Genomic DNA, 20,968 nt, shown 5'->3' with positions numbered 1-20,968 from the left:
GAAAGGCTTCGAAATCCTTCTTTAACCTGTCTCCTCCCCTTCCTTCATCTACACTGATTGAAGTGAATTTAACAGGTGACATCAAGAAGGGATTATAGCTTTCACCTGGTCATATGTCATAGAGAGGGGTAGAAAGTGCCCCATGAAATAACATTATATATAGATTCTACAGACCCTAGTGAATAATCCCAACACCTAAACAAGTTTTCTCTCTAAAAACCAATGTATAATATACAGTGTATGCATTGGGGGCATTTATTTGACCTTGGAACATGTTTTAAACCCCAAATGTAATGAAAATATCACTCAACAATATTTAATATTTTTTTATGTTTAACATTTAGACCATTTTTCATATATCATGAATAAATACAGATTAATAATGGAACTATTCTACTATTACACGAGAGACTTTTATTCCGTGACCCGGAAGTACTTTTTGAGTGTTGCTGACGACACACTAACGCTGGTCAAATTCAGCAGAAAACGAGGAAGCGGAGATATGAAGTACTGTATCTCTGGAGAAAGTATCTAACGGGTGGCATACAGTAATCTACCGAGGCGACATTACCACAATTATAAGAAAGAGCTAGAAACGAACAAGGTTAGTTACAAATATCTTTGACATTACTCTCCAGCCTTCAAGGTGGACATCTCACCACTGGTAACGTAATACAGTATCCTTTCATCCCCGTTTTATTTTTGTAGCTAGCTACTGTAACGTTTGTTATTTTTGTTGAAGTTAGAAAACTAACTAGCTAGTTAGGTTAGCTAACTGTTACTGCCTAATTGACAGTTTTTATGCAATGCTATTGGTAGCAAGTTAACTAGCTAGCTATGTCTGATCATTCAAGTTAATTTAGCCAACTAACTGAATCTGACAGCGAGTTGGGACTCAATTCATTCTGAACTACAACCAGCCAAGTCAAACAGCGATGCAGTCGGGCCAAAATGTGATGGAGTGTCACAGCGAAGGGGCGCTTGGCAAATCTGACAAGACGGCGACTTTGAGATACATTCCCACTCTGAAGACGGGGGACACTGGTCCAACCGTGGATAATAAAAATGTTGGGGACACCCTGGTCATCAATGAGAGCAACCTCAGGGCGCCGAGTCCCCGTGGAGCAAATGGTGATGACGACTCTGAAGCAGAGTCGTACCGGGATGGGCGGACAGAGGTGGTGGACATGGATATGAAAGGCAGAGCGTTCGCCTGGTGCCGAGACTTCCTTTCCGGGTCATGGAAAAGCATTCCCGAGGCAGATTTTCAGATCAGCATTGTCAGGTAATCTGGGATGAGGTTTGAAAGATCTGGGACTTTTTCCTCACACAGGCAAATCATAATCTCTCTCTCTCTGAAACACACACTTAAAATAATGCCACACTATCTGACATAACTTTGAGTATCCTATATGGTATTGTACTGTGCTCCACACCGTCCACGTTAGCACACATGAACGTGACAATCCAATGTCCAATTTCTCTTTCTCTCTTTGTTTGTCTACAGTGGTGGACTCAGCAACCTGCTGTTCATGTGCAGTCTGCCAGACCATGCCCACACTATTGGAGATGAACCTCGCAGGGTCTTGTTGCGAGTTTATGGGGCCATCCTACAGGTCAGCCACCTTAAATCAAGCCGATAATTGTCCCAGATGGCTAATGGAGTTTATCTAGCTACAGCCTAGATTTAGTTTAACTCTTCCTGTTCACATTGAAGTGACTGGGAATTTATAATCAGAATTAGAATGGCCTTGATTCATCAAGTAAATAAATACATCTTGCTGATACTGGCTTTCTGGAACACAGTCTGAATTAAAGCTTTGCAAAAACTTGTCAAGTTTCTGTACAAGCCAAAATGTTGAATACAATTACAATTGAAGTCGGAAGTTTACATGCACCTTAGCCAAATACAATGAAACTCAGTTTTTCACAATTCCTGACATTTAATCCTAGTAAAAATTCCCTGTCTTCGGTCAGTTAGGACCACCACTTTTATTTTAAGAATTTGAAATGTCAGAATAATAGTCGAAAAAATGATTTAATTCAAGCTTTTATTTCTTTCATCACTTTCCCGGGTCAGAAGTTTACATACAGTTTACATAGCCTTCCACAAGCTTCCCAAAATAATCTGGGTGAATTTTGTCCCATTCCTCCTGACAGAGCTGGTGTAACTGAGTCAAGTTTGTAGGCCTCCTTGCTCACACATGCTTTTTCAGTTCTGCCCACAAATTTCTATAGGATTGAGGTCAGGGCTTTGTGATGGCCACTCCAATACCTTGACTTTGTTGTCCTTAAGCCATTTTGCCACAACTTTGGAAGTATGCTTGGGGTCATTGTCCCATTTGTGACCAAGCTTTAACTTCCTGACTGATGTCTTGAGATGTTGCTTCAATCTAGCCACATAATTTTCCTTACTCACGATGCCATCTATTTTGTGAAGTGCACCAGTCCCTCCTGCAGCAAAGCACCCCACAACATGATGCTGCAACCCTGTGCTTCACGGTTGGGATGGTGTTCTTCGGCTTGCAAGCCTCCCCCTTTTTCCTCCAAGCATAACGATGGTCATATTGGCTAAACAGTTCTATTTTTGTTTCATCAGACCAGAGGACATTTCTCCAAAAAGTATGATCTTTGTCCCCATGTGTAGTTGCAAACCGTAGTCTGGCTTTTTTATGTCAGTTTTGGAGCAGTAGCTTCTTCCTTGCTGAGCGGCCTTTCAGGTTATGTCGATATAGGACTCGTTTTACTGTGGATATAGATACATTTGTACCCGTTTCCTCCAGCATCTTCACAGGGTCTTTTGCTGTTGTTCTGGGATTGATTGGCCCTTTTCGCACCAACGTACGTTCATTTCTAGGAGACAGAACGCGTCTCCTTCCTGAGCGGTATGACGGCTGCATGGTCCTATGGTGTTTATACTTGTGTACTATTGTTTGTACTGACTTGTGGAGGTCCACAATTTTTTCCCGAGGTCTTGGCTGATTTCTTTTGATTTTCTCATGATGTCAAGCAAAGAGGCACTGAATTTGAAGGTAGGCCTTGAAATACATCCACAGGTACACCTCCAATTGACTCAAATGGTGTCAATTATCCTATTAGAAACTTCTAAAGCCATAACATCATTTTCTGGAATTTTCAAGCTGTTTAAAGGCACAGTCAACTTAGTGTTTGTAAACTTCTGACCCACTGGAATACAGTGAAATAATCAGTCTGTAAACAATTGGTGGGAAAATTACTTGTCATGCACAAAGTAGATGTCCTAACCGACTTGCCAAAACTATAGTTTGTTAACAAGACATTTGTGGAGTGGTTGAAAAATTAGTTTTAATGACTCCAACCTAAGTGTATGTAAACTTCCAACTTCTACTGTACATACACACTGATTATACAAAACATTACGATATAGCTTTCACATGTTCAGTCTATGATCCCTTATTGATGTCACCTGTTAAATCAGTGTAAAGGAGATGGGTTAAAGAAGGAATGACTATGTACAGAAAGTGCTGCAATTTCTAAATGATTCACCTGATATGTGTAAAAAAAACACCCTCAAAGCAAGCTGACAGTCTGCACTTAGAGCCAAAACAATGAAATGTGTCACTGTCCCAATACTTTTGGAGCTCACTGTATTGGAACATCAATTTTCAATAGTATCGCATCGCAATACATATAGAATCGCAATACAATAGTATCGTGAGGTCCCTGGCATTTATTTACCCTAGAATATATAGATGAGAAGAATATACGATGTGCAAGTGACATAATCCTAAATCATACTTCTGGGGTCATGTCCTGGCTCTTTTGAATGTGTTTCAATATTGTCATCATATTCATGAAAATGTGGTCATTTAAGGGGGGGGGGGGGGGTGTGTGTGTGTGTATATACAGTGCCTTGTGAAAGTATTCGGCCCCCTTGAACTTTGAGACCTTTTGCCACATTTCAGGCTTCAAACATAAAGATATAAAACTGTATTTTTTTGTGAAGAATCAACAACAAGTGGGACACAATCATGAAGTGGAACGACATTTATTGGATATTTCAAACTTTTTTTTAACAAATCAAAAACTGAAAAATTGGGCGTGCAAAATTATTCAGCCCCTTTACTTTCAGTGCAGCAAACTCTCTCCAGAAGTTCAGTGAGGATCTCTGAATGATCCAATGTTGACCTAAATGACTAATGATGATAAATACAATCCACCTGTGTGTAAAAAGTCTCCGTATAAATGCACCTGCACTGTGATAGTCTCAGAGGTCCGTTAAAAGCGCAGAGAGCATCATGAAGAACAAGGAACACACCAGGCAGGTCCGAGATACTGTTGTGAAGAAGTTTAAAGCCGGATTTGGATACAAAAAGATTTCCCAAGCTTTAAACATCCCAAGGAGCACTGTGCAAGCGATAATATTGAAATGGAAGGAGTATCAGACCACTGCAAATCTACCAAGACCTGGCCGTCCCTCTAAACTTTCAGCTCATACAAGGAGAAGACTGATCAGAGATGCAGCCAAGAGGCCCATGATCACTCTGGATGAACTGCAGAGATCTACAGCTGAGGTGGGAGACTCTGTCCATAGGACAACAATCAGTCGTATATTGCACAAATCTGGCCTTTATGGAAGAGTGGCAAGAAGAGAGCCATTTCTTAAAGATATCCATAAAAAGTGTTGTTTAAAGTTTGCCACAAGCCACCTGGGAGACACACCAAACATGTGGAAGAAGGTGCTCTGGTCAGATGAAACCAAAATTGAACTTTTTGGCAACAATGCAAAACGTTATGTTTGGCGTAAAAGCAACACAGCTCATCACCCTGAACACACCATCCCCACTGTCAAACATGGTGGTGGCAGCAGCATCATGGTTTGGGCCTGCTTTTCTTCAGCAGGGACAGGGAAGATGGTTAAAATTGATGGGAAGATGGATGGAGCCAAATACAGGACCATTCTGGAAGAAAACCTGATGGAGTCTGCAAAAGACCTGAGACTGGGACGGAGAATTGTCTTCCAACCATACAATGATCCAAAACATAAAGCAAAATCTACAATGGAATGGTTCAAAAATAAACATATCCAGGTGTTAGAATGGCCAAGTCAAAGTCCAGACCTGAATCCAATCGAGAATCTGTGGAAAGAACTGAAAACTGCTGTTCACAAATGCTCTCCGTCCAGCCTCACTGAGCTCGAGCTGTTTTGCAAGGAGGAATGGGAAAAAAATGTCAGTCTCTCAATGTGCAAAACTGATAGAGACATACCCCAAGCAACTTACAGCTGTAATCGCAATTTTTCAGTTTTGGATTTGTTAAAACAGTTTGAAATATCCAATAAATGTCGTTCCACTTCATGATTGTGTCCCACTTGTTGTTGATTCTTCACAAAAAAATACAGTTTTATATCTTTATGTTTGAAGCCTGAAATGTGGCAAAAGGTCGCAAAGATCAAGGGGGCCGAATACTTTCGCAAGGCACTGTATATATATATATATATATATATATATATACACACACATACATTGCAGTGAAAAAGTATTTTCCCTGTTGCTGATTTTTGATGCTGAATGTTATCAGATCTGACCAAAAACCTAATATTAGATCAAGGGGACCTTAACAAATAAAGTTATGCAACACTCAATTTCCCTGTGTGATAAAGTAATTGCCCCCTTACACTCATTACTGGTTGTGCCACTTTTAGCTGCAATGACTGCAACCAAATGCTTCCTGTAGTTGTTGATCAGTCTCACATTGCTGTGGAGGAATTTTGGCCCACTCAGCGACATTTGTAGGTTTTCAAGCATGAACTACTCGTTTCAAGTGCTGCCACCAATATCTCAATTGGGATTAGGTTTGGACTTTTGACTAGGCCATTCCAAAACTTAAAATGTTTTGCTTTTTAAGCATTTTCATCTTGACTTGATTGTGTGTTTTGGATCATTGTCTTGCTGCATGACTCGGCTGTGCTTCAGCTCACAGACGGATGGCCTGACATTCTCATGTAGAATTCTCTGATACAGAAAATAATTGTTCCTTCTATTAAGGCAAGTCGTCCAGGTCCTGAGGCAGCAAAGCATCCCCAAACTATCACATTACCACCACCATGCTTGACCATTGTTATTCAGTATCAAAAATATGCAAAAATAGAAAGGGGCAAATACTTTTTCACAGCACTGTGTGTGTGTATATATACCATTGTTTATTGATTTAGCCATACCTGATTTCCTTTCATCAAAATATTTGATGCTCAAGAAGTAAGACCCATTGCCAATAGGCTTATTAGGACCATGTCTCCTGCTGCTTTGATAGTCAGTGTTCCTGCTCAAGCTGAGGATTTAGAGGATGGTAAGAACCCATTAGTTACAGGCCATTTGTGTATTATATTAGAATAAGCAGTTTTTTAAAAATTGTATAATCTTTGCCAGCCAATACTTTTTTTCAAATGTTTAATTATAGACCAGCAAGCTGTCAAGATTTGTAGTTCATAGTTCATGTCTTTAGATTTAATGAAACGGATGAAACTTTTTGGGTCGTGCTACTTCTTGGCCGTGAAGTACGGCAAGTTAATTCACTTGGAAACATGTTTTAAAAAATATATATCTTAATTCGTCGCATTTTCATGACTTTGACGGTGCAACTTTGAGGCTCATTCTTAACCTACAAAATAAGTAATACAGAAATAAAATGACGTGTCGCTTGCACATCGTATTATAATTAAACAATGCCTTTGTGTTTATTCAAAGCAACTTAGTCATGATGTGTGCTTACATTTGACTTTTGAGTAATCCTGGGAATCAAACGGAATATTCTGGCGTTGCAAGTGCAATGCTCTACCAATTGAGCTACATGGGCTAAGCATTGCTACACCACATGAGCTAAGCATTGCCACATTCCATATACAATATGTACATTGTAGATCTACACCGGATGAGAATTCCTGTGTTGAGATTAGTCATGTAGAACTGACAGATGGATAGATAAGCCTATTGTCTGTTTTTCTCATATTTGCTTTATGTACAAAAAATGCACTGCGATAGAGAAGGATTCATGACAGAAAGACATGGCATAGGCTAGACCTTACATCAAACATACAGATTACTGTTATGTACTCAATATTACACAGTCCCTGAGCAGAACATCTTCAGTCCTCATCAGCAACCTATGAATTGCTTCAATGGTCTCTGACTCATCTCGTGTGTGTGAACAGGGAGTGGATTCTCTGGTCTTGGAGAGTGTGATGTTTGCCATCCTGGCGGAGAGAGCACTGGGGCCACGGCTCTATGGAATCTTCCCTGAGGGACGCCTGGAACAGTACCTGCCGGTATGTGTGTGTGTGTGTGTGTGTGTGTATGTGTATATATATATATCACACACACACGAGAATAATAAAATCTATAAATATTGTAATATCCAGACCTTGCAACTTTTGCTGTGTGTTAGGTAGGCACACATTCATAACTGACTGTGAAACTTTGAAAAGGCTTTTAATTAAGTACAACTGGAATTTTATATAAATGCCTAGAATATTTAAATTTTGGAGAATCTCATACAATGGTTTAAAGTTATGCATTTATTATGGATCCCCATTTGCTGCTGCCAGGGCAGCAACATTTATTTGAAAAACATTACAATACATTCAGATTTCACAAACACTGTGCCCTCGGGGCCCTACTCCACCACTACCACATATCTACAATACAAAATCCACGTGTACGTGTGTATAGTGCATATGTTACTGTGTGTAGGCACAGACACATGCTTATGTTTGTTGCTTCACAGTCCCCGCTGTTCCATAAGGTGTATTTTATTTGATCCATTTTCGAATAATGCTGTAATGTATCAACATTTGGAAAAAGAGAAGGGATCTGAATACTTTCTGTAAGCACTGTGTGTGTGTGTGTATATGTGTGTGTGTGTGTGTATATGGGGGGTTGGAAATGATGCATACATTGGAAGCTGCAATCTATCTGCAATATTAAAGCTGATCTCCCACCATAATAATATATATTTATTTTATTTATAATTACTTGAATATAACTTATGAATGCCTCATGAGCTTAGTTTAACTGTAGTACCCGATCAGAATCCCAAATAAAAGCTTTTTTTTTTTTTTTACATCATTGTAAACAGACGTATACCCTCAACATGATTAACTATAATCTCATGAATGGTCAGTTCTTGCTTCAGCCCCATCTCTTTGCTGTTTACCAGATTAGTGGTGGGAATATCCCTTTGTTATTGTTTGAACAGCAGAATGCCCCTTTAAAAACAGTATCAGTTTAACAATGTGCAGTACCTATGCATCGCTACTTGTGAATGGAATCCATTCACAAGTGCTTCCAGAATGCATGATGTTGACGGGTCTTCTCTCTGACCATCACATTACTTGTCATTTCTTATTTACACTTTCTGACAAAGCCTCGAATAGATTTGACATTCGCAAACTGTCCGTTTCAACCATGTGTTTGAAAGTATCTCTCTGCCTTTGTGTTTTTCACTGTGAGCTAAATGTATACAGATTCACATTCCATGTGTGTAGAGAAATGTCTGCATATCTTTTTTTGTCCTGTGTTTATTTTGCCATGCGCGCTTACAAACAGACATACGCACTTGTCATGTCTGTTCATAAAAATGTCTCTCAAACTCAAATATCGAACTCAACATACAGGTTGACAATAACAGATATCTCAATTAATAGTTTTAAGTTAGCATCTTTGTACTGATTGAGGGGTGACAACCGGCGCTGGGATTTATGACTGACGAGTGCACCTTCTTTTCCATAAAGGTCCAGACTTTTGGGCAGATGTTGTAGAAATGTCCCATACATTAAGTGAATATGAGTGTAAAGTCCTGTATCTTTGTGCTTATCTCCCAGAGCAACCGCCTGCGTACAGAGCAGCTCTTTGTTCCGGAACTGTCCGCTGAGATTGCCTCAAAGATGGCCCGCTTCCATAGGATGGTCATGCCCTTTAACAAGGAACCCAAGTGGCTGTTCGGGACCATTGGCAGGTGAGGATAGGATGGAACTGCTCTCTCCAAGTCAAAGCCTACATCAAGTATTGCCTGAGGAGTACTGTAAAATGATGTATTGATTTGAATTTGAGGTAACTGTTTGCAGGTAGTACTTTTCATCAGCTGTTTTCCACAATACTCAATAATGCTCTGTCTGGTGTTGTCTCAGGTACATGGATCAGGTGATGAACTTAAAGTTTGCCCGGGAGGCTCACGTCAAGAAATACAACAAGCTGATTAAGTATGACCTCCCGGCAGAGCTGGAGAGTCTCCGGTGAGTCAGGAGATGCTGGGGAAGGGAATGGCTGGAAAGGACAATGATCTGGCAAGGGAGATGTTGATGTCTGGGAATGGCGAGGCTATGGGAGGAGGTGGGAGTGGCCGGGGAAAGTAATGCTATGGCGGGGGAGCTAAAAGGGGAAAAACAGGAATGTTTAGGGAAGGCGGGAGCGTTGGTAGATCCATGTCACAATAGACCTCACTCAACTGCACACAAAGACACACACACACATGAGCAATCTCTCACATCCACAAACATGTTACTCTCTAATAAATATGTAGTTCTCTCTCTGCAGCCATTAGAAAGTTGACCTCTCCCCCAGTGCCTTTCTCTGACACTGCCCTATCAGGAGACTGTTGGACTCTTAGCTTCCTGTGACACCACACACACCCAGACCAGCAGTGTGTGCCCCATAGAGATAGTTAGAGAAGGACGCAACTTTGTATTTGGCCTATTATGCGTCTGTGAGAGCATGGGCAGTACCATTGAGGCCATCTCCATTTTGAAGTAGTACATTTTCTTCTACTACTTCTATGAGTTGGTAACAAACTGAAAGGGTGCATACTGCCACCTGAGGGGTGTACCATGTACCAGGTTTGAGGAGTTAGTGAGGTAACATTGGTCAACTCTGAGTTCAACTCAAGATAACCGGTCATACGAAATGGCTCACCTTTTAGCCAGGTACATTTCTATGGCAACAAATCCTTCAGAACTAACCTGCTATGGGCAGGCTAACTCCATTTTATCCTGAATGAGCCACAAGTTGAGGACTAATGAAATCAGATGCCCTCCCTCTGGCAAAGATTGTCATCATCCCCTTCATTTGAGGAAGACAACTGATCAAATATTTTACTAATATAATTTTAAAAATCACATCACACATTTAGTATGATAGTTTGTAATACAAAGGCTATGTTTTTCTCGTGATTGTAGCCTTTGCTAGTGTACCCATGAGTTTAACAGTCAAATTAAGGTTCCAAAACCCTTCTATGGATGATGTCTATGACCACAACACGTCAAGCTGTTCCACAGATAGATGGTACAATAGGAGTGGGAAAATGGTGCTTGTGCATTAATAAGCACACCAAAGACGGCATTAACAATAAATAAAGACGGCATATAAAGGCCTATTTCACACCATAGCCTGCTGATTTTACAAGATAATGTCTCTTTCATTTTGATATCGGCACAAATGAAAATGTGGCACTGAGCGCCCAAGGATTCACGTTTCAGCATTGTCTCAATGACAAGTTGGGCCTTTCACAGGCCATGTGCGAGATGCACAGTTACAAGCCTGCTAGAGTTAGCGGCAACTGGACGAGCAATATTCACCGTCGTAGTACGGATCAAGCTTGACCTGGAATGTGAAGCTAACTGAAGCTGGATAGCTTTATAAAATTCTGAGTAGATTGCTCTGTAGTATACCTCTCCAGAGTGTGTTGTTTGAACAGGTATAAGGCAAAGATTGGCGATTATTGGCACTTGCTGTTTATGGAATGTTTGCTCTCAAGTGTAATTCAATGGCTGATCCTTCCCAATGACTTAGATGGAATTATTTGAACCTTCTGTAACCCATAAGAAGTCCCACTGAGTTAACTACTTCAAAATGTTGAAACTCAATGGTGTTTCGGCGCTGCCCATGCTCAAATGTGCTTTTGGGCACTAGGGGTGTCTAGCTAAGTCTATGGTGTGCCCTTACTGTCTGGCAGCCAGTCCCCTACACACCTCAAGGTCGCCTGCTCTAATGATAATGATAGCTCACATTCATATAGTTTTCTACTACGTCAAGGTGCATTCAAGCGATCAGTCACATTTTATCACATGCTTAACAGCAACCTGGACCAATATTATGCGTGTCTGTACAGCTTTGTTATATCATTAGTGGTGTATCTACATGTCAATGTACTAGCTACGAATTGCTTTGTAATAGTTGTAGAGTTACTGAAAGTGTTAACACATACAGTGCCCTCAGTAATTATTGAGTCAGTGACAATTTGTTGTTGTTTTGGCTCTGTACTCCAGCACTTGATTTGAAATGATACATTATTTACAGATATCATACCCCTCCAGCATCCTCACTCATCAGTCATTCAGGACTATCTGTAATCATGGTAGCATCCACATTAATGTAGAAGTGTTTAGAAACATATTCTATTGTTATTTACAATAAAAGTGATTCCAAAATGGCACAATACATTATTTACCATTCATTTCTATTGGGCACAAAATAATCTCAAAAGCAACCAAAAAAAACAGCAAATGGATCCAACAAGTTTAGTGTCACAAACTTGATGAAGTCTTTGTGTGCTAGGAATATGGGACTAAATACTGAACTTTTGCCTACTTTAATACCTACATAAGTGAAAATCTTCTAATACTTTTGGTCCCCTAAAATGGGGGAGGGCCTATGTACAAAAAGTGCTGTAATATCTAAATGGATTAAACTCTCTAAAATTAAATCTGTCTGTACTATAACCTCATAGTCATTGTATCATTTCAAACTAAAGTGCTGGAGAACAGAGCCAAAACGGCAACAAATATGTCACTGGCTGGCACTGCATCTACACCTACAGCCACTGCCACAGTTGGCTAATGTTAGTGTGGTTGAGACTCTTCTGTATATCATCTACCTGTGACTATCAGGAGCATAGATCAACATATCTTACAGAACCTGCTTCTGAATATGGCTGCTCAATCTATCACAATCGCGTATTTCACTTTTGCTCAGTTAATTTCCTATTGAGCTACCCTTGGAGAGTCAGGCATGCATGACATGCCATTATTGCACAATCCAACTAAATAGTTACTCCTCTGCTATGCCATGGTGTCCAGTACTCATTGCTTCCATAACTACTCTACCGTCATGATCATGCACTTGAAATCGTGAAGGGAGTAATCGGGTCTACCAAATAGTAAAGGGAATGTGTGTTGTGTAATTGCGTAGTCTGTCTTTGTCTACAATAAAACATATCTTTTTTGATATTGTACAGAGTGATAACCTATGAGCTGTTGACATGTACCATAACCTCTGCCACTTAAAGTTGAAGTGTGTACATAATACATTAATGTCATGTTCTCTCTCCCTCTCTGACAGAGTGTTGTTGTCAGCGACCCCATCTCCAGTGGTGTTCTGTCATAATGATGTGCAAGAAGGTAAAGGTCTATCTTTGTTCTCTCTTCCCTTCACTCTCTCTACCCATCACCCTCGCTCCCCTCTAACCATATTTACCTCTAATTTGGGCTGCTTGACCCTCCCCCTGGCTCAACAGTGGATGTCCGTCACTTCCTGAAAGGACAGGATATTAACGAAGTTGGAGAAAGAAGGGGTGGAGGGTATCTATTTTTAGAGACTGAACACATTCATATGCAACACCCTCAGGCAGGTGCAAACCAATAGAATACATGGTACAGGTGGTGGCTGTAGATTGCCTATGTATACATGCAGTTGACTCCTGAAGTGCACATCAGGACCCACTGTGAATGTACAGTCATATTTTAGTGTTGTAACCTCCTGTCTCTTGTCCTCAGGTAACATTTTGATGCTGGAGGACAGAGACCACACCTCCACTGGGAAACTCATGCTCATAGACTTTGAGTACAGCAGCTACAACTACAGGTAAAGGCCTTTTGTGTACATACACACTCAACTCTTACACCTGTAGTTTTAGTTGTGACCACACACACTCTCAGCTACAACTACACAGGAATGCTTATAGCCCCATATAATGTACTTATCCAACGCGCTTATCCAATGAAACTTACAGGAGCAATTTGGGTTAAGTGCCTTGCTCAAGGGCACATCAACAGATTTTTCACCTAGTCGGCTCTAGGATTCAAACCAGCGACCTTTCGGTTACTTGCCCAATGCTATTAACCACTAGGCTACCTGCCATCAATCAAAGGCACACACAGCTTAACGGTAACAGCATTGATTAAGGTACAGTTGAAGTCGGAAGATGACATACACTTAGGTTGGTGTCATTTAAACTCGTTTTTCAACCACTCCACAAATTTCTTGTTAACAAACTAGTTTTAGCAAGTCGGTTAGGGCGCATGACACAAGTCATTTTTCCAACAATTGTTTACAGACAGATTATTTCACTTATAATTCACTGTATCACAATTCTAGGGGGTCAGAAGTTTACATACACTAAGTTGACTGTGTCTTTTAAACAGCTTGGAAAATTCCAGAAAATTAGCTTTAGAAGCTTCTGATAGGCTAATTGACATAATTTGAGTCAATTGGAGGTGTACCTGTGGATGTATTTCAAGGCCTACCTTCAAACTCAGGACCTCTTTGCTTGACATCATGGGAAAATCAAAAGAAATCAGCCAAGACCTCAGAAAAAAAATTGTAAACCTCCACAAGTCTGGTTCATCCTTGGGAGCAATTTCCAAACGCCTGAAGGTACCACGTTTATCTGTACAAACAAAAGTACGTAAGTATAAACACCATGGGACCACACAGCCGTCATACCGCTCAGGAAGGAGACGCGTTCTGTCTCCTAGAGATGTACGTACTTTGATGCGAAAAGTGCAAATCAATCCCAGAACAACAGTAAAGGACCTTGTGAAGGTGCTGGAGGAAACCGGTACAAAAGTATCTATATCCACAGTAAAACGAGTCCTAGATCGACAACCTGAAAGGCCGCTCAGCAAGGAAGAAGCCACTGCTCCAAAACCACCATAAGAAAACCAGACTACGGTTTGCAACTGCACATGGGGACAAAGATCGTATTTTTTGGAGAAATGTCCTCTGGTCTGATGAAACAAAAATAGAACTGTTTGGCTATAATGACCATCGTTATGTTTAGAGGAGAAAGGGGGAGGCTTGCAAGCCGAAGTACACCATCCCGACCGTAAAGCCCGGGGGTGGCAGCATGATGTTGTGGGGGTGCTTTGTTGCAGGAGGGACTGGTGCACTTCACAAAATAGGTGCCATCATGAGGGAGGGAAATGATGTGTATATATTGAAGCAACATCTCAAGACATCAGTCAGGAAGTTAAAGCTTGGTCGCAAATGGGTCTTCCAAATGAACAATAACCCCAAGCATACTTCCAAAGGTGTGTCAAAATGGCTTAAGGACAACAAAGTCAGGGTATTGGAGTGGCCATTACAAAGCCCTGACCTCAATTCTATAGAAAATTTGTGGGCCGAACTGAAAAAGCATGTGTGAGCGAGCGAGGAGGCCTACAAACTTGACTCAGTTACACCAGCTCTGTCAGGAAGAATGGGACAAAATTCACCCAACTTATTGTGGGAAGCTTGTGGAAGATTACTCGACATGTTTGACCCAAGTTAAACAATTTAAAAGCCAATGATACCAAATACTAATTTACTGTATGTAAACTTCTGACCCACTGGGAATGTGATGAAATAAATAAAAGCTGAAATAAGTAATTCTCTCTCCTATTATTCTGACATTTCACATTCTTAAAATAAAGTGGTGTTCCTAACTGAGACAGGGGATTTTTACTTGGATTAAATGTCAGGAATTGTGAAACTGAGTTTCAATGTATTTGGCTAAGGTGTATGTAAACTTCTGAATTCAACTGTATGTCTCTACAAGTAAAAGGGACAGATCTAAGTATTATATTATCCATATGTAGTGGCGATTGTCTCTTTCTTTGATTGTCGTCTTAGATTGTGCTGCAATGTGTTTGTTTGTTTGTTTAGGGGTTTTGACTTTGGGAACCACTTCTGTGAGTGGTGCTATGACTACACATACAGCCAGTGGCCCTTCTACAAGTGTACACCTGACAACTACCCCAGCAGAGAACAACAGGTGACTACTACCTCTACCACACCTATCAAAATGCCCTCTAACATATCTATGCAAACACAGTGGTTGTGTCCGAATACCCATGCTGGCGTACTACATACTTAAACTGCAGGGTAGCCTAGTGGTTAGAGCGTTGGACTAGTAACCGAAAGGTTGCAAGTTCAAACCCCCGAGCTGACAAGGTTCTGTCGTTCTGCCCCTGAACAGGCAGTTAACCCACTGTTCCTAGGCCGTCATTGAAAATAAGAATGTGTTCTTAACTGACTTGCCTAGTTAAATAAAGGTAAAATAAAAAAAATAAAAAAAAATAATACTATGTACTTGTCGTTGCATACTATTTAGCACATACTGTTTAGTAAAAAGTATGCAGTATGCCATGGTCGTAACGTAATATTGGTTGGTGACTGGTTGAGTGGGTGCGGTAGGGCATGGGTGGATTTTTCCAAATTTGACAGACATGCATCACATTAACCAGTCTGATAATAGCTAATTTCCAAATTCACTACATTTCTCTATTCTCTGAATAGAATAGGAAGAGTTATCTTCCTACCCAGGCTGGTTATTGGCATCACAGTCAACCTCTACCATAGCCCATCTATCCAATAACTGAAGACATAAACCGATAATTTGGTTCCATTTCAACATGATTTATTAGTGAAACCAAAGTGCTGTGACATATATAAATATAATTGCTTTGTACACACACACACTTTTTCAATGTTCAAATCAAAAGGCTACTGCACAGAAAAATGTGGACGGTCAGGTGATTCGCTAATTCAGAACCACTGGACATCAACATAATAAACTAAAGCACTGATTATTGGATCAGAATGATTGCCAAGGCTTGATCCATTAATTAAATGGGTTCAAATCAAAAGGCCTGATTTAACATGACATCAACAACGCAGCCAAATCCTGAGTCCCCGTGCCAACACATTCACAAATCAAAATATGGTTTTGCATTTAGTTTAAAAGCTCTGACAAAGGTAAAGAGAACAAGAAACACTTTTTTAATGAGAAAACAGAAATCCACTTTGGGTTAAAAAAAAAAGAAGTTTTTTCAAAGATGTAGCCTACGATGAAAAATCTGATCATTTTAAGGAGAACAAAAACAACTTAATTTGAACACAACCGCTGAAGCTTTGCTATTCGTCATCTTCCCAATTAAGTAGCATAGTTTTGTTTGGCTAAATAAAGATAACTAAGGTCTATCACTCGCAGCCCACCTCTTCCAATGCATTGTGGAAAAGTCTGCATCAAATTTTACCAGATGAAGAGCCAAAATTAGTATATCATCCTGGCATTTAAACCATACTCGATTTTAGAAAATTCACGTACTATAAAATTCTGTTTTCGCATACTGAGAATACGTCATGTGTAATTGCGTTGTTTCCCGCTATTTGTTGATTTCCCCACATCTAACTGATCAGCTGTTGTCAAAGCCAAAATGACTATGACATCCGGGCATTTAAAGTATGCTCGATTTTTAAATGTGGAATACTATTAAATGTTATTTTTTTGCATACTAAAAAAAACGGCCTACTATTTAGGATGCAAGTGTGGGTATTTGGACTCAGAAACTTTCTCTCGTGCATACTTCTCCCCATTATCACACTCCCTTTTCTCCCTATGAACTATCAGTATGAAGTTTCTGTCTCTTGACTTTTCTTCTGGTAGGAGTGTGATGCAAAGGTTAGCATCCATACAAGGGAATACAGTTAATAAGTGATCATTTCTAGATCAATGGGCGTGTTCGAGTGGATCCATTTTGTCTAGTCGGTTACCATCATTAGTCACCACTTTTAAAAGTGTGTTGTATTATGGGGATAAAAATGGTCTGACTGCATGTTTTCTTTGTTTAAAAAATCGTGATCAAAGGTCATGTAGTTTTTGATGAAGTTGCTGCAGTTGCTTCTCACCAACTTCACCATGCAGCTATCGACTGGCTAGTGAGAGGCACTATTTGTCAATGGATAATTAGGTTGTTTTTGGTTGACCAACGCAACCATGACCTGACTAAAACAGGAACCAACTTTTGCCGCGATTCTAAAGCTACAGGGGATACAAATGAAAGTGATATTCAAGATCTCTCTCTAACCAATTAATTGTACACATACGTTTTCACTTTGTGAGTGTGTGATATAGAAACATGTATTACAATATTAATAAAGAAAAACCTTGAAACAATAGCAGCTATATTAACACTGCCATGTTATGAGCCTTGCTATTGGAAAACCACTACAGTGTCTGACTTTCATCTGTCGCAGATGCACCTCCCCCGACTTCAATCGTTAACTGTCTACAGTCAAACACACCCATTATCTGTCATCAGTCACTATAACATGTTCATGAGTCCACCACAGAAATCCTTCCAGTGAGCACATGTCACGTTCACTGTTGGTATCCCAATCTTACATCATTATTCTAATAAACACATTATCGCTAGTGTAACTTTCTTTACCAACCACACTACCAGTAGCCTCAGTGCAGTGTGTATCTATTTTACCTCAGTGTGGGACATAATGTATGTCTGTCCAGTCTTGTAGATAACTCTTTTTCTGACCACATTGTCTAGTTGAACCAAAACTATGCATGCACATTTCTAATACAATGACGCAATTGCAAATGCATTATTTTTAAGTTAATGATACAAGCCAGGGAATTCCATTTATAGATTAAGTCTATGTGGTGTCCCTCATCTCTGAGCAAGTGTGTTTCTCTACAGCTGCATTTCATCCGTAACTACCTGGTGGAGACGGGAGGCTATTCAGAGAGCACCATGCACGAGGACCAAGCTCGTATAGAGCAAGACTTGCTGGTCGAAGCCAATCGGTAGGACACAGACTTCTACCACAGATGAATCCAAAAAGGACAGTTCACTCATAAATCAAATATATATATATATATCTTAAAAGGAGTCTACTATGTGCTCTGTTTTGTAACAATAATCATAAATGATTGGATTTATATTGCTTTTCCACCTAGAGCTTTACATAATAAGAGGGAAAAGTCACCTTTACCACTACCAATGTGGTACTTACTTTTGAAAATGTCTAATCAGTGTTGATTTTGGTATGAACTATTCAATGCTACTGTATTCACATGTACAGTAAGTAGCCAGTCCGTTGGCAGTTAATCTAGGGATGAATGATTTTTCCACAGATTCGCCATGGCATCTCACTTCCTCTGGGGCCTGTGGTCTATCATTCAAGCCAGGATATCCAAGATCGAGTTTGGCTACATGGTAAGTACATTAGTAGACTTTACTTCACCTGGTGAGATAGACTTCACCTCACTAGAATGAAAGGATCCAGTAGAGCTTCAGCGTACTGGAACATTGATTGTCATTCACGTGACATTGCAGGTGTTTAGTGGTCACGCTTCCCTGTCGCTCTTGTTTATTTGCCGAGCGATTTGTTCTATGACCTGGCTAAATAGTGCTTCTAAAACACACGATCCCTCGAAGTTTACACCTGTTCATTTGATCTCTGTCGTTTCAGGACTATGCCCAGTCACGATTTGATGCCTACTTCAAGCAGAAAAAGTTATTTTCCTAAATCGCTAAAAGAACAGATTGACTTCAATTGAATGTACTGTCATTTTTATATCTGCTGATTCTTCCTGTACGCAACTGTCCTGATGCAGAAACGTAGTTAGCTAGGCATATCTGTTAAGTGTTGAAACCAAACCAAATATGAGGGGTAAACGCCCACTGAAGAGTCTTGGGTGGATTTTTACAAAATGATCTATTGTTTGAACTTGATGTTTGTAATATACCAGGACCCCATCCATCTAGTAGCATCCAATACGTTGCTCTGACTGAGACAAGTAACAGTGAAGCAGGGACTCGGCTGCACTCCAACAAAATGCACTTATCTTCCCCTACTATGAAATGTGAAATTCTGTGAAAATGCACAGCAAAAAAAGCATGTTATTTGTTTACATTAGTTATGATCTACTGGTTCCATACATTTTATGTTTCAAACCCTGTAGTCATGTGCTTTATTTTAGTCATTCAACTCTGCTTCTTTCTTTACCCCACCTCGTAATGTAATTGTTGAACTTCAGAACACCCTTGATTTCAGGGTCGAAATATGCTCATTTTGTGCCGTCTTTTTTCTTTTTCCTTGACTTGTTTGTTAAATGCCTGTTCTATGCATGGACACAGTACAGCATGGCAGAGAATCAAGCTGCATAGCACAACTCTGTTCATACTGTAGTTCTGTTTCTTTGTAGTGCAGTAGGGAAATCTGGACTCTTGGCCCTATTCATTCAGAACTAGTAAGAAAAGAACATGCTCCATTGCATAGTAAGTCAAATATGTTCTTAAACAGGATGTTGTTTTTGACCTTTCTCCATGACTGGTTCTGATTGAATTGGGCTTAACCCATGTATGACCTGTCTGTTTTAGCATTTTCTCTAGTCAAACTATATATAGAGGGGTTGCAGTTGTCAGAAATCACTTAGCAATCATGCCAGGCGCCATGTTTGAAGACCAGTCACTGTGGTGGAAGAATAGTGCAGCATGCTGGCTGTTTGTGAGCATGCACACTGCATTGCACTGCCAATTGTTTCTTAGCAAGGCAATTCGTTTTCTCAGCTACAATGTCTTGGCTCCCAATTACGGCACAGAAATTGACCATGGTGATGAACCAAGTGGGTTTAGGCACTGTTATCATTCAGCGTGGGGTTGCCACTCAGTTGTCAGAAGAATAGATGCGGTGGTCTTCCAACATGGCTGCCAGGAGGTGTCACATTTCACCTCCTGGCACAAGTGTTTTGTGTCATTCTACCTCTTCACAACAATGAGGGTCATTTTACACTTTGAATGATAAATGAGCAAATGTAGACCTGAAACTAAATGATTAAAAAAGGAACATTTTTTGGTTATAGACAATAACAGCTTATTGCACAACCTCTCAGAAGAGAGCAGTTTATGAAAATATATATATATAGCTTTTGTCTGGCTTTGATGTCATTGCATTCTGACTAGGTTTACCATTCATTCTAAAGCTGTTCCATTACTAGTAAACTGGTATAGAACTGTCTGTCACGGTTTGACTCTGCCCAAGGTTTGGATGTTTTGTCCTTTTCCATTTCTGACCAAGAACCACAATGGTTAAAGAAAGCTGTCCATGACTTTCAACAACAGATGTTGTATCTTATTTAAATGTGCATTTGGCTCCTGTGCGTGTCTGCCTGCCTAACATTATTAAAACCAAATGGAATATCTGCATGCTTTTGGAATTCAGATCCAAAGATTTTGAAAATGGGATCATGGTTGTTTTTTTTCTCCAATGGCAATCATTTGAACACATGGAAATGTTTTTCAGTATAATTTGTTATTTATTTGTTATATTTGTTTGCCCAGTGAAGTGCTCTTTGTTTTGATGTGAGTTCTAATAAAGGTGGACCTGTGAGGTTACCCTTTTGTATAATGTTAGAATATATGTTGTGGATGTAGGCCAATGTTCGATTTCCGAGAATATGAAACTGCCTAGTCTAGAAGCCAGTGTCTCGTCAACTAGCTAAATTAAGTAACTTTCTTTCATTGCACATCAATCCTGTCCAAAACCCTTTGGTGTTATTGATATTCTCCCTGCAATGCAGCTGCTGTGTAAGTATAACTCAACTGCAAATAAACATGCTTGATACCTGATTGAATAGGTCTTCATTTATTGATGATTAGAAATTAAATTGAATGTTATGGCAACAGTTATTTTAATCTCAAATCTATACTGTAGAAAATACATTTTCAGGAACGGGAGCTCCCCCTAATGGGACAATTCATAGCAGATTTTGGGAAGTCCTATTTCTAACTTGCAGACTTGGTCCATTTCAAATCGATCCCTGGCTTCATGGCACTTCATGTCAGTCTGCAAGAATTGGATAGATATTCAATATGCCAATA

At 40.0% G+C, this 20,968-nt stretch overlaps 1 protein-coding gene across 11 annotated transcripts; it reads left to right on the top strand.

Moving 5' to 3' along the window:
* Nucleotides 1–441: 441 nt before the first annotated feature.
* On the top strand, nucleotides 442–20,716 carry LOC139372994 (choline kinase beta). Of its 11 annotated transcripts, none has more exons than XR_011627520.1 (13): nucleotides 458–677; nucleotides 921–1,285; nucleotides 1,508–1,616; nucleotides 7,190–7,303; nucleotides 8,858–8,991; nucleotides 9,164–9,268; nucleotides 12,369–12,427; nucleotides 12,803–12,890; nucleotides 14,952–15,060; nucleotides 17,783–17,889; nucleotides 18,220–18,301; nucleotides 18,558–19,529; nucleotides 19,792–20,716. XR_011627520.1 is itself a non-coding variant. In XM_071112945.1 (12 exons), exons 2-12 carry the CDS (start codon nucleotides 936–938, stop codon nucleotides 18,612–18,614), a joined length of 1,314 nt encoding a protein of 437 aa, XP_070969046.1. In that variant the 5' UTR covers nucleotides 442–664; nucleotides 921–935; the 3' UTR covers nucleotides 18,615–20,716. The 11 variants fall into 11 exon arrangements, 6 of the variants coding, with proteins under 6 accessions (XP_070969046.1, XP_070969016.1, XP_070969054.1 ...); XR_011627522.1 differs by having other exon boundaries at nucleotides 473–604; nucleotides 885–1,285; XR_011627523.1 differs by having other exon boundaries at nucleotides 500–664.
* Nucleotides 20,717–20,968: the final 252 nt, after the last annotated feature.

This window comes from Oncorhynchus clarkii, chromosome 2 (genome assembly GCF_045791955.1).
Source record: "Oncorhynchus clarkii lewisi isolate Uvic-CL-2024 chromosome 2, UVic_Ocla_1.0, whole genome shotgun sequence".
NCBI classification, from domain to species: domain Eukaryota; kingdom Metazoa; phylum Chordata; class Actinopteri; order Salmoniformes; family Salmonidae; genus Oncorhynchus; species Oncorhynchus clarkii.
This window is presented reverse-complemented; position numbering and strand designations above follow the sequence as displayed.

Bases quoted from the DNA above. Each gene is read 5' to 3' on its own strand.
- LOC139372994 (XM_071112945.1), top strand. From the start codon at position 936: ATGCAGTCGGGCCAAAATGTGATGGAGTGTCACAGCGAAGGGGCGCTT. The intron at 9,269-12,368 runs GTGAGTCAGGAG...CCTCTCTGACAG, and splicing joins GCAGAGCTGGAGAGTCTCCG to AGTGTTGTTGTCAGCGACCC. The intron at 17,890-18,219 runs GTAGGACACAGA...ATTTTTCCACAG, and splicing joins TTGCTGGTCGAAGCCAATCG to ATTCGCCATGGCATCTCACT.